At 42.7% G+C, this 14592-nt stretch overlaps 1 protein-coding gene across 4 annotated transcripts in view; it reads right to left on the bottom strand.

Moving 5' to 3' along the window:
* Positions 1 to 565: 565 nt before the first annotated feature.
* The window catches only part of MCM10 (minichromosome maintenance 10 replication initiation factor), a 118437-nt gene continuing 104410 nt past the window's right edge, over positions 566 to 14592 (bottom strand). For all 4 annotated transcript variants that reach the window (XM_073551260.1, XM_073551259.1, XM_073551257.1 and 1 more), the window contains 4 exons: positions 12913 to 13026; positions 11359 to 11504; positions 2436 to 2478; positions 566 to 1538 (listed from right to left, as the gene is read on the bottom strand). In XM_073551260.1, the coding sequence (XP_073407361.1) occupies positions 1455 to 1538; positions 2436 to 2478; positions 11359 to 11504; positions 12913 to 13026 (387 nt within the window). In that variant the 3' untranslated portion in view covers positions 566 to 1454. The remainder of the gene's footprint in view (positions 1539 to 2435; positions 2479 to 11358; positions 11505 to 12912; positions 13027 to 14592) is intronic.

The raw sequence follows: 14592 nt of genomic DNA, 5'->3' as shown, positions 1-14592 counted from the left end.
ATTCGCTCGCATGAGGGGAAAAAAAAAAAAAAAACATCTTGCATCTTCTCCATTTTGTCACTCAGCAGAAATTGGACTGCACTCAGATGTCATCCAAGTGCAGTGTCATTTTTCACACGCATTGACTTGCATGGCTAAGTATGATCCATATATCGGCTCAAACTCAGGCATGCAGCAATTTTTCCCTTCAGACTATGTACAAGAGGAGGGGGCAAGTAATGTGCATAGCCCCCATAGAACATCATGGGGACAAGTGCTATCCATCAAAATGATAGATAGCACTCGTGGGATTATTACAGCCATCTGCAGGAGATCTAACACTTACAAATCTACATTCACATTTTAACCTCTTCATGTTACCTTTTACATACTGCTCGGATCAATTTTCCCATTCTAATGTGAATTAGTACCTGATACAGAACCACTGAAAACCACTGAAAATGTAGTCACTTAGTTTTCTTCTTCACTCTGGGGCACATGTCTAATTATAATAGAAGACCGCTCCAAGTGTCACAAGGTAAGAGTCTCTAGCAGAAAGTGGTAATAAGCTACATGGAATCTTAGATTAACAAATTGAACGTCATACTTAATGATTTATTACATAAATACATGTCCAGTTACAGGCCCGCTCTATATCCATTAACAATCTGTACAAAATACATGATCAGTAAATACATTGTGACTCAGAATAACATATAAATACTTACAAATAGGTTGCTCATGCCAAGAGCAGATGTCGCCAAGGTTTACCTAGTTTACACTTTTGATCAGATGCCAACTACTGATTAAAGTGTCCAAAAGATTTCACAGATTGCAATTCTGAGGAAAAACCCCTTAAAATAAAAAACATTTCTCTAAGATACTGGGTTGGAGCAGTGCCATATTTCTGGTACTGACAATTAGGCATGTCGTTCTTGTATTTTAATCCTGCACATTCTAGAAGAGCACTTCAGACTATGAAAAGTTGTGTTAGGCCATGTGTAAAAAGGCTGCTGTTTGTTTCTGCAAGTTTTTTTCCTCTGATCAATTCACTTGAATTTGTTGACGCCCTTTCCCTTTTGTATATACACATACATTATATATAATATACTTCAGGCAGATTTGACATGTATTTTTTAGTGCACATAGGCAGGTAATTTTTTTTCCAGGATCCTTATTAAAAAAACAAAAACAAATTCAACAGTGTCTTTAAAAGCACACTGTGTATGAGTTTTCATAAAATTTCATCCATTTTGCTTAACCTATTAAAAAGCAGCATCTATGCTATGTTAGAACATGGCTTTGAAAGGAAATCCATAAAAAAAAAAAAAAATTGGGATCTTAATTTCCAAAAAGAAGGAAAAAAAAAGTCCAGAAAACAGTCAGATTTGGCCGTGCCTATAAGGAGACGAAGGATTAGCATTCGGGTAGTCCAGTTCTCTTTGATTTGATGTGTAAGCTTCGAGTGCACTTTGTTATTTAAGACTATTAAGAAATTTCCCATGCTCCTCTCCTCTTGGCAGTAGTGTTTCACCTCCAATTTTCGGTCCACTTTTTTCCTGTTCATAAAAATAAATAAAATACATAAATAAATGTAATCTGAAATCTGTACAAACATTAACAAATCTCCATGTCAACAAAGTGCTGCCGAGAAACTTTGTTCAGATATCTTCTAAACCTTAGAGAAATGTTATTTCCAAAACTTGGAGACATGGCTTCACCTCTCTACACCAGCCCCTCTTAATGATGTGGCTTGCCATGTGGAGAAAGGTGCTCATCCCTCACTACCCATGAAACAAAAGTGTTCCACTACTTACTAATACAGACACAATGTATTGCAATGGCTGTAGTTGGCGAATTTTCTGCAAAATTCACTAAAATGGGTCTTGGGGAGCTTGCTGGCAATTTCTTTGACTAAAAGGGGTTCCTACTTTAGATCTGCTTAAAAACATGGCCTACTCCTAATAAGTCAGATTCACCAAATTCAAGAGCCTAAAGCCCCCTTTACATTTAGCGATGCACTAGCGATCCCGACCACGATACAACCCGGTCAGGATCGCTGATGCATCGCTAAATGGTCGCTAGTGAGCTGCCAAACAGGCAGATCTCACAGCGATGCAGCAGCAGTCGTTACTTACCTTTCAGATGCGGCGATGATGATGTCCTCGCGTCCACGCGTTGCTCTTCGGCGCCAGCAGGAAGCAGCCAACGAGAAAAGGACGTGCGCGATCAGCGATAGCCAGCGGGGGAGCCGGTCGGAGAAAAGTATCACACATAGCGATATCGCTAGCAATATCACTGCTGCGTCGCAAAATCGGTGACGCTTTAGCGATATTGCTAGCGATATCACTATGTGTAAAGGGCCCTTAACACCACAAAAAAACACTCAAAAACGTAAACAAACTCCCCCAGCCCCCACCAAAAAAACAAATAACGAAACACTGTTCTAAAACTACCTTAAGCATGCCATCTCGTTCCCATTTGAAGTGTCCACAGGTACTACAAGAAAAAAAAAAAAAGGAAATTTACAGCAATTCCTTAAATAAAATCCTGTAACGTCAACATTGTAGTATTCTGGAGGCTTTAGGGTATGTGCACACGTTGCGGATTTGCAGCGGATTTGCTAGTGATTTATAGTACAATGTTATTCAATGGGGAAAAAAAAACGATGTGCACATGCTGCGGCGAAATCCCCGCGGAAACGCAGCGGTTTATTTTTCGCAGCATGTCAATTCTTTGTGTGGATTCCACAGCGTTTTTACACCCATTCCATTATTAGAATCCCCAGGTGTAAAAACGCAGGCCAAATCCGTGCATTTTGACCTGCGGATTCTGCCAAAATATGCAGATTCCGCATGGAAAAATCCGCACAGCAATCCGCAACGTGTGCACATACCCTAAGGGTGTGTGCACACGCTGCGGAATCTGCTGCGGATTGATCCGCGCGGATTTCCAAAATCCGCAGGTCAAAAGACCTGCGGTTTATCTGCGGATTATCCTGCGGTTTTACCATCTCCACAATGGAGGAGATGGTAAACCACTGTGGAATCCGCAGAAAGAATTGACATGTCAATTCTTTCTGCGGTTTAGAAACCGCAGAAAATCCATGTGGAAAATTCCGCAGCATCTGCACTGCGGTTTCCATTTCCCATAGGGAATAAATGGTACTGTACACCGCAGCAGAAACTGCTGTGGATCCACAGGGCCAAATCCGCTGCGGAACCGCAGCAGAATCCGCAGCGTGTGCACACACCCTTAGGGAGACCTGTTACCACAGAAATTCAGTGCAATCTATGGAAATGTCACAGAGCAGGAGAAGCTGAACAGATTACCATATTTTTCGGACTATAAGACACACCGGACCATAAGAGGCATCTAGGTTTTACTGGAGGAAATTAGGGGAAAAAAAATTTGAAGAAAAAAAAGGTTTTCAATTCTGTACTTAATATCCCCTTAACCTGGTATGCATAGCCCCCTCATCCCCATCATGATACACATGACCCCCTCATTCTTACCCTTGCATGCATGGTCCCCACATCCCTATCCTGGTATGCATGGCCCCCTCATTCCTTTCCTGCTAGGAATGGTCTCCTTCAGACCTATCCTGGCAGGAATGATCACCCTCATCCCTAGCCTGGTGTGCAGGGCCCCCCCATCTCGTCCTAGTAAGCACGTCCCCATCCCTATCCTGGTGTGCAGGGCCCGCATCTTGTCCTAGTATGCATGTCCCCAGCCCTTTCCTGGTATGCAGGGCCCCCATCTTGTCCTAGTATGCTTGGCCACCATCCTTATGATTGGCCACCACCCCCATCCTGGTATGAATGGCCCCATCAGAAAACATAAAAACAAAAAAACCCCCAAACCAGTACACTTACCTTCCCGGCGCTCCCTCGCAGCATCTTGTTCCTGATACAAGCATAAAGCAGCTGCTGGCAAGCTGGCATGGCAGGGATGTAATGCGCTGCGTGCAAGCCGAAGGCCAGCTGCCAGAATACTCACTGCTCTACACGCTGGGACTGTGTGTGCAGAGAACAGCAAGTATTCATTGCCCTTCAGTAGCACGCACATGGTCAGCCAGAGCCTTCCTGCAGCTGCCGTGCGGTCACTTGTGCCGCTACTTAGCTAAATATTCATTTCTCTTAAGTGGCGGCACACGTGAACGCCCGGCAGCTGCAGGAAGGCTCTGGCTGACAATGTGCACACTACTGAATGGCAATGATTACTCGATGCTCTCTGCGCAAACAGTCTCAGTGAGTATTACGGCAGTTGCCCTTCGGCTTGCAAGCAGTGCATGACGTCCTTGCCATGCGATGCTTACATGCATAAAGCAGCTGCTGCCATTAGAACATCATGCTGCGAGGGAGCACCAGGAAGGCAAGTAATTTTTTTTCTTAATGTTTTCTGATGGGGCCATGCATAGCAGGATGGGGGTGGGGGCCAATCATAAGGATGGGGCCATGCATACCAGGACTGGGGGCCAATCATACCAAGATGCTATTAAAGAGAAACTAAAAATCATTGCGCTCCACGCCCATGGGATGCAGTGAATATTCATTTCTCTTCAGCAACGGGCACAGGAGTTAGTCACAGCAGCTGGCTACTGCCTCTGTGACCCGCTGCTCCTCCGATGCCGCTCTCCCACCACAGCCAGAGCCAGTACATTTGGACTATAAGACGCACAGCCCCCAATTTTCGTCCACATTTTTGGAGGAAGGGGAGTGTTGCGTCTTAGGCTGCGTTCACACACAGCGTTTTTTTAGCGGTATTTTTTGCGGTTTTTCCAATAAAACCGCTAGAAATAAGCTTCCCAGTAATTTCTATGCATTTTGCACTTTTTGTGCATACTGATGCGGTTTCTACCACGAAAAAAGTATTGCGGTAAAAAACGCAGCAAGCTCATTAATTTTGCGGGTTTTTCTGCGTTTCTGGCTATTTCTATGCGTTTTGAAAACGCGCAGAAAAAAAACGCATAAAAACAGCGTTTTCTGCGCAAAAAACGCACAGAAAAAAACGCGCGGTTTCTGGGAAGGGAGTCAGGTTTTCCAGCAGAAATTTTCTGCTACGTGTGCACTTAGCCTTATAGTCCCGATGTACCTGTCTGGCGGTGGTGAGAAGGTGGGGGAGCAGCAATGGGTCACAGGAGGTAGGAGCTGGCAGCTTACTCCCATGCCCACTGCTAAAGAAAAACGAATATTCACTGCATTCCATGACCATGGGTGTAGAGGGCAGTGCATATTCATTTTTCTTTAATGTGCAGCTGCCAGGCGTTCACATGTGTCTGCTACTTAAGGCAATGAATATTTACTTCACTACCATAGGCGTGAAATGCAGTGAATATTCGTTCCCTTTAGTAGAGGCACATGTGAATGCCCAGCAGCTGCTGGAAGCTGCAAACACTGTGCTCGCTATTAAACAGCAATGAATACTCACTGCCCTCCACGCACATAGTCCCAGCACGGAGGGCAGTGAGTATTACGGCAGCTGTCCTCTGCTTGCAAGCAGTGCATGACATCCCTGCCATGCGTTGCTTACAAGCATAAATGAGCTGCTGGCATTGGAACAAGACACTGCAAGGGAGCGCAGGAAGATTAAAAAAAACACAAGTATAATGGTTTATGTTTTTCTGATGGGGCCCTGCACACCAGGATAGGGATGGGGGGGCAGGCATACATGGATATGGGGATATTACATATAAAATTGACCACAATTTTTGCTTTATTTCTTATTTCCTGCTCTAAAACCTTGGTGGGTCTTATAGTCTCAAAAATACAGTTTATAAGATATGCACATATGTGCATGCGTGTGTATAATATATATTATACATACACAAAAACTGGGGAAAATAAGCATTTGAAACACTTTAGGTGGGAAAACTTGCAAAATCGACAAAGAATGGAGAGATCTGTAATTTTTATCATAGGTACTCCAACTGTGAGACAGGATCTTAAAAAAACAGAAACACAAAAAAATGTATTGCATGATGTAAGTATTTGATCACCTACCAAAGAGCAAGAATTCTGACTCTCACAGACCTGTTAGCTTTACTTTAAAAAGCCCTCCTACTCTGCACTCATTGCCTGTATTAATTGCACCTGTCCACACACTCCCACCTCTCCACCATAGCCAAGACCAAAGAACTACATAAGGACACCAGTGACAAAATTGTAGACCTGCACAAGGCTGGGATGGGCTAACGGACAATAGGCATGCAGCGTAGTGAGAAGGCAACAACTCTTGGCACAATTATTAGAAAATGGAAGAAACACAAGATGACTGTTAATCCTCGGTCTGGGGCTCCATGCAAAATCTCGCCTCGTGGGGTAAAGAAGATTCTGCGAAAGGTCAGGAATCAGCTCAGAACTACAGGGGAGGCCCTAGTCAATGACCTGAAGAGAGCTGGGACTACAGTCTCAAACATCACCATTAGTAACACACTACGCCATCATGGATTAAAACCCTGCAGGGCAAGCAAGGTTTCCCTGCTCATGCCACCACATGTCCAAACCCATTTTGAAGTTTGCCAATGTGGTTAGATGAGACTAAATAAGAACTTTTTGGTATTGGCTCCACTCACAGTGTTTGGTGAAGCATTCACACTGTGGGGCTGGGAATCGGGGGACTCCAAAAACACGTGTGTATGTGTGTGTAAAATAAATAAATAAATAAATTTATATATACACACATATATATATACACACACACACCATACCTGTCGGTCATTCTGTCCCACGCCGTAATCCATGTCTGGGGGGCTAAATAGTTTTCAACCTGAACAGTGCCAAGATGTGACCGTCCAGGCTGAGAGCCACTGGTGAATGAGCTGCTGCATTACTAAACCATGGGCTTCATGTCACCTGACAATACAAAGGTGACCTCAAACCCACAAATATGAACCCCACTACAGGGAAAGTGGGAAGATCCAGGCAAAGCGCCAGAATTGGTGCATCTAATAGATACGCCTTTTTTGGGCAATTGCAGGCAGCTATTTTTAGGCTGGGAGGAAGGGGGCTATATCAATGGCCCCTTACCAGCCTAAGAATATCAGCCCCCAGCTATCAGCTTTAGCAAGGCTGGTTGTCAAAAATGGGGGGGACCCCACGCCGTTTTAATGATTTATTTAAAAAAAATAAACAGCGTGGGGAACCCTCTTATTCTTGATAACCAAGCTTGCTGAAGCTGACAGTTGCAGCCCAGCCAGGCTGGTTATAGAAAATAGGGGGAACCCACGCCAGGTTTTTCATTCATTTAGTTTAGGTGGCGGGTGAGGAATACCCCCATCATCTGCTCCTGCTGTCACGGTTCTTAGCGGCAGCAGTTGTAGGTTGATGGGAGTAATAGTCCCAAAAGCCCCCACCTGCTGTTATCTTTCTGACTTTAATATAACTCATCATTCACCCCTGATGACGCCAATAGCCAGCAAAGCAGGGGGAAATGATGAGAGCGTCTTCAGCATCTGCCGTCGGGGGAACAGCGTTTACTGTAGCGCTTCTTCCCCTGTGCCGATGCATGTCACGTGGATAACATCAATGTGTGTTCTCACTGCACGACGTTTTGTGGCCCGTGCTGATGGTAAAAAACGAATAGGTCAGCGTGTTTTGGCCAAGAACACACTGATATGTGCAAAGACCCATTCATTTGAATGGGTCTACGTGTGTCAGTGTCTCCGGTACGTGTGAAAACAGTCAACACACATACTGTAGACATGGATGTGTGAAAGAGGCCTAAGGGGCGTAAGTATATGTTGTTAAAATAAATGTAAAGACCGTCAAGTGCCTGCCAAACTTGGTAGGTTAGTACAAGTAACAAAAATGAGGATTACCCTGAACACATTTAAATATACCCAATGAAAAATATAAATAAAACTTGACCTCAGAAAATAAAAATATGAATATTACAGTGACAGTATATACTGACACCAGTTACAGTGTTGTAAAGGGTTAGATAAAGAGCTGTATGCGGCCCATTACTGGTAACCTTCCACAAGACTGGTAAGAAAAAACATTTTTTTTTTGCCAGCAAAAAAAGAGTAGTTTATTTCTTATAAATTTGGTGATTGTAGAGTGAGCCCTCGTGGGCAAAATCCGCTTTCCTCCTGTACCAGACATTACAAGTCACGTTTAAGGTTACTTTACTCGTTTTTATTATGTATACCCCTTTTCACATGTAAAGCGCCATGGAATAAATGGCGCTATAATAATAATAGCAATTCTAGAGCAGGGGTCTAAAACTCTGCTGGGTCTATAAGCTGCACATAGAAAAAAAATTGAATTTGGGGGACCGCATTCTATTGCAGGGCAGTGACACATTTTTAGTGATGCCATCTTTTTTTCTATATACTTTTTGATTTTTTTTTTTTTAAATATATTTGCTTCCTCCAATTGGCCACATACAGTAATGTCTTACAACTAGCATCACCTAGCAAGGCCCCACCCGGGTCCCCTTCTCGTAGCAAGGCCCCACCCGGGTCCCCTTCTCGTAGCAAGGCCCCACCCGGGTCCCCTTCTCGTAGCAAGGCCCCACCCGGGTCCCCTTCTCGTAGCAAGGCCCCACCCGGGTCCCCTTCTCGTAGCAAGGCCCCACCCTGGTCCCCTTCTCGTAGCAAGGCCCCACCCTGGTCCCCTTCTTGTAGTAATGCGGCCCACAGGCACTGTAGACCCCTTGACGATTGCAACCTGGTCCTGAGGCAAGCAGACGTTGTGACACACATTGAACAGAAATAAAGCGGTATCTGCTGACATCAACATGCCTGCACATGGTAGGGATGTCATAAGCCACCGAGCTGCTGGCCTCTGATTGGCCAACATTGGTATTGCTGTGTGGAGAGCTTGTCTGCGCGGCATACATTTCAGTTTAATGTGCGTCCAAGGACTGCACTGACGTCAGTGGCCCTTGGACTGGACCGCAGTCATCAAGCATCCTGGGGTCTGTTTGAGCCCCTGTTCTAGATTGTTCTCTTGTCATGCTCTCCCTAGAAACACTTTCTCCAGAATTGACTGCTTGAAAGTGTGCAGACACTTCAATTGGTGTCACATCTGTAATATCTAACTAGGAGAATTTCAAACCATTTTCTAATATAGGAACTGACCTCTGTGCCACATGAAATGTGTAGTAAACATTGGATACATCTCTTCTGGTTGTCCCCAATTGGGGAAAATTATAGAATTGACCAAATTCAAGTGTTCTGGGAAACCCACACTGGTGAGGGAGATGTGACAGTGACCTGGGAGGCCTTCAAGGCCTATTTGAGGCGATGTCTGAAATCCACCATCTCCTATTTTGAAAAATCCTTTCGGGAGGCTTTTGTGGTTGACCCCCTCTGACTCAAACACAGCCGACACCAGACTGGAAGACCATACTTACAACTTTTAAAAGAGAAAGGAGACAGACATCTATTCTTTACTAGACAATCCTTTTTTGAGCTTGGCAATCAGACTGGACATCTGGTAGCCCATATAGTTAAACTGGGTATAGTGATAATGGTGAAGGGTGGGTTACGGACAGGGGTGTCCGATTCATGCGAGATTCTTTCTGTGTTTTCTGACTTCTACCAGTAACTGTACGCCACTCAGGTTGATATTACCCAGAAAAGACGATACAGGAATATTTGGATGGTATAAATCTCACGAACCTCAGAGAAGAGATTGCTGCGGTCCTAGAGACCCCTATTGCTGAAGAAGCCATAACGAAAGCAGACAGATATGGTGTGAGGTAAGTCTACGGGTTCAGATGGACACTCTCTGGAAGTCTAAGATATTTAGACTAACTGGCCCTCCAGCTACTTAAAGTATGCAATTCCTCGCTCGAACAAGGCTTTCTTACAGAATCTTTCTACAATGTCAATATTGTGCCAAAACTGGTGGCTGGTTATGCTCAAGAAAGAAATAAGATTTTTAATAGGTGGTACCAGTACCCAGTAAAACTAGATATGATCTTTTCCTTGGTATCAGAAAAGCAATGGCGCTGTGAAACAGAGAAAGATACGATGCTCCACATTTGGTGGGATTGTGATCAAATAAAACCTTTTTGGAAAGTTGTATTATATTTACAGCATACATTATGATCTCTGGGAATAGAATAATTCCTTCTCCACAAATAGCCCTCCTGTGTTTGCTCCAGAGTTCCATTGGTGCTCAGAAACTGTCTCCTGCAATTCTGCTTAAATGCAGCACGTTCAGTGATACCTAGACACTGGCATTCAAAAGACATCCCATTCATGACTGAGTGACAAAGAGAATTCAAACACATATGCCATATGGAAGATAGGTCAGCAGAAGCTAGCGGAGACCATGTAAAATGTTTCCATCCTTGGCAACCCTGGATCCTCTTTAAAGACTCACCCAATTTCCAATCCTTGTTCTCTTGAAAACTTAGAGAATCTTCCCAATTCCTGAAGCATACTGAGATTAAAGTTACTCCTCCCCTTTATTAAATAAGCCCCGCTTTTTTTTTTCCTTCTTTCTCTCCCTAATTGCTTTCACTTCTTTGCTAAAACTTTTTCTTCCCCTTTCCCTCTCTTTTTACACATTGAGACATTCTTATCATTTTCATTTACTGACCTCAATTGGTCATGTGGGACATTACCCGGTTTACACATCTGTTTTAGAGTTCTTTTTTTATATATGGAACTGAATATAGATAAACATCCAATCTGACAGTTACCCGATTTTCATTGATATGTAAAAGCAATAGTGTTAGGTTTTCTGTATGATGGTCTGTGTCCAGGCCCTCCACGGACTCATTCATATTCTCTTATTGTATACTTTGTATTTTTATATTTGAAAAATAAAATAAAAGCCAGATTCAAAATGTAACATTTTCCTAAGAATAGGATACACCAATCGGCTCAGCTTTCCCTGGTTTATAGAACGCTGTTAACAGATTAGGCCTCTTTCACACTTCCGTTTTTTACAATCAGTCACAATCACAATTTTTTTTTGAGGATCCGTTTTTTTCCCATTGACTTGCATTAATGGCGGATTGTGACGGATTGCTGTCCGTTGCATCCGTTTTTTGTGAGGATCCGCCAAAAGTTGATGTCCGTCACCATCCTCAAAGATTTCAAAACGGAGCTTGTAACGTTTTCTTCTCTGGCGGATCCTGCAAACACTGATTTAACCCGAATTTCTTTCTGGGTGCCGGACAATCAATCAATCACACTCTCTCTCTCTCGCCAGCGATTCCTTTAAATTTCTTCATTGATGTGCCATCCGTTCACATCAGTTTAGAACGGATCCGCTTGTCCGCCTTTTTGGCGGATTAGAACTGATGCAAAAAACTGAAGTGTGAAAGAGGCCTTAACCACATAACAGGATCACCCTCCTTTCTGATTATATTATACGTACTAAACAGTATTCAATATCACACAGTCTGATTTTATACCTGCAGGACTTCTTGGGTAGACGATCTAGTGCAATTGTTCTGTTACCACATGGACACTTGAAAAAACGTTTCACCGCATCATGCCAATGGAAGTCATGGTTTTCACCAACACACGTGTCCAGTGGCTTGTAATGTGTATACTTGCACTGTCAAGACAGATAAAAACAAGTTAGTCACTATCAAAATTGCATGTTCATACAACACTATATAGGGCAGTGGTCCCTCAACCTGTAGCTCAGGAGCCACATCTGGCTCGCGACTGTCTGCCAGCTTGGTGCATTAGGTCCAGGTCTAGCAAACAGGTATGAAGAGTACATCTCAAAATGGTGAATTTTGTGAGTAAGCCTGCACGAAGTGCAGATCTGGATGCACATTTACTGGTTTAGGGGTTTAGAGATGTTTTAGGTATGGTACGCTGGAGGATGGTACTACCTATTAGAGGAGGTGCTCAAAGCTGGATGTGACAGTATGTTGAGAGTCCTTAATGGGAGAATACTAAATGGGGGGGGTATTGTGGGAACCCCTGGATCTCTGTGTACTGCTTTGTAGTGATTTCTGTGGAAAAGCTTTGGTTATCATTATACCTGTAATGGGGGCTTTGGCTGACACTACTTTGAAGGGGGTGGGAGCTTAATGTGGCTTGCAGCCCGTTCTCTAAGCTGAATGTGACTCTCCAGGTCAGAAAAGTTAGGGACCACTGATATAGGGTAATGTTCTAGTTCCCACTAGGCATGTTACACTTTCAATCCCTAAATCATAGCTTAGTGCATTTATGAGGCAAAAAGACGTGCCTGTATGCAGTTTACCTGAAGCAGTGGGGTGGAACATTAGGGTATGCTTCCACGTAGCATAAGTTTTCAGGATTTGCAGCCGCAGCGTTCAATCCGCAGCATCCAGATGTTACAGCATAATGGAGGGGATTTTATGAAATGCAGTCTTCACGATGCGTGCAGGGACGCGGGTGACACACCCGAAATTACGGACTTGCGGCGCGTCTTTCCAGACCGCAGCGAGATGCTCCGTCTCCGCAAGATAAATAACCCAGTCTATGCATAGGCTGTGGTGATTCCGCATGTGTTCAATGAGCACATGCAGTATCACAAAGTGTAAGACAGGGGGCGGCGCTTTGGGCGGAGTGGGGTTTCCGCTGCGTCCAAAGCGCTGCAAGTATGCAGCATGGAAACATACCCTTAAAGTATAGAAGCATGACCTTGCAAAAAGTAATATTTTGTAGGGATCACATTTTTGCTGATTTAAAACGAGTCTTATGTTTTGCCTTAAAAAAAAAAAAAAAGTCTAATCACTGGGAGTCAGACAGCTGGGACCACTCTAATTAGTGCTTCAAATTAAATGATGCTCTCAATAAAAGGAAAGTTTGTTAATTTGTTATTCACATCCAAAGACTGAAAATGTCTGTTCTCCTTCCTGCTGACACTTGTATATTAGAAGAATGCTGGTAAAAACTCATATTCCCATGTAGGTAAAACACAAGTCTTTACCTACTATTGCACTTTAATTTTCAGAGTTGTCATCACACACCAGTTCCACACTCACCGTTTTACAGGTCACCACGCGACATTTCTGTTCTTTTATACTTTTCATCTTCTCTTCCATCTGCTCTTTTTTCACAAGTGGATCAAAGTATTTTTCTTGAATCTCAGCTTCAGCCTAAATGACCATAAGAACAGGGAGACCATTACATGAGCAAAGTTGTATTTAAATAGCAAAAACAGTAGTTATATATCCAACAAGCAATATCAACCTATGAATATGACATGCAACAAAAAATATTTATTAATTCATAGACAATCTTTTAAAGGAAAAGGATTACAAAGAATTGGCTAAAAAATGACAACATCTCTGCATAGGGGTCTGTACCTATTTTATACATTTAGTGTTCTAAGATTTTTGCAGGTTGTCACTTTTTCAGAATGGTTTACATATCTGGACTTATATTAAGCTGCTATTTATATATATATATATATATATATATATATATATATATATATATATATATATTATATTAATCAAAGTATAGAACACTCATTTATTGAAATTTTGATATTATCCTGGGGTCACATTGTGTTATGGCAGTCCATTAGACGGACTGGGTTACACAGTGGCATAACGCGGTGTAACTCAGTCAGTTAACGCTGCCATTGACCCCCAATGTCGGACGCATCAAGTCGCATACCGTCATTCAGTGACGGAGTCTCGAACACGGGCTGCAGCGTCTGAGGCTCCGCCACCGCTAGCACAGATGAATCATCTGCGCTAGCGGGTATAGCATAACGCAATCACGTTATGCTATACAGTTAACGCAGCCCGTCAAAGCTATGCGTTGAACGGGCTGGGTTAACACAACGTGAATCTGGCCTTACAGACATATTTACAATCATAGTACACCAATATTACGGTATGTCTTTTTAATCAATTCTGTGTAATCTTTTTCTTTTAACCATTTTGTTTGTGGTCTATGAATATTACATTAAATATTTTTGTTGTACGTCATTTTTAGGTTTATATGAGAAAAGTTCTAATCATACAAAACACCATCAGGCTGTTCTGCGTTAGGTCTTGTGCACAGTGTATTTCTGATATGCATCCAACAACAAAATCAAGGTTGGAAGAATTAGGGTTTGTTCACGTGTTGCATTTTTTCAGTTTTTCTTTAATACTTTTTTTGTGAAAATGTTTCAGCTGTGTTTTTACAGTATCAGCAGAGTCTATGAGATTTCAGATATATCATGCACACAGCTTGGTTATTTTGTCCTCAGTATTTTAGTGCAATACCTCGTTTTTTTGCAAAATGCAGCATGTCACTTTCAGTGTTTTTTCAGAGCTTTTCACCCACAGAAAGCAATGTGTGGTGCAAAAAACGTTAAAAACGCTGAAAAAACTCAGATATCAGTTTTTGGTGACAAAACTTGATAAAGTTTAGTGCATAAAAAAACCTCCTTTTTTAAGCAAGTTTCTTACTGCCAAGAGACCAGGTTTTGCCTGTGGGAAAAAATGCAACGTGTGAACATAGCCCAAGAATAAAAGTCAGTATGAAAACTGCAAAAAGAGAAAAATACAAGCAAAACAGGAACAAAGCCTGGGCCATACAACACAGACTTATATTATGTCTCACCATCTGCAGGGAAAATCCATGAGCAAGTTAAAAATCTCAAAAATGTCCTTTATAGTTTCCTGAGCCCAATGTAACAAAACAACTACAGAATGAGCCAATTT

The sequence above is a fragment of the Dendrobates tinctorius genome, unplaced genomic scaffold (genome assembly GCF_039654945.1).
Source record: "Dendrobates tinctorius isolate UK_male_01 unplaced genomic scaffold, ASM3965494v1 ptg000174l, whole genome shotgun sequence".
NCBI lineage: Eukaryota > Metazoa > Chordata > Amphibia > Anura > Dendrobatidae > Dendrobates > Dendrobates tinctorius.
This window is presented reverse-complemented; position numbering and strand designations above follow the sequence as displayed.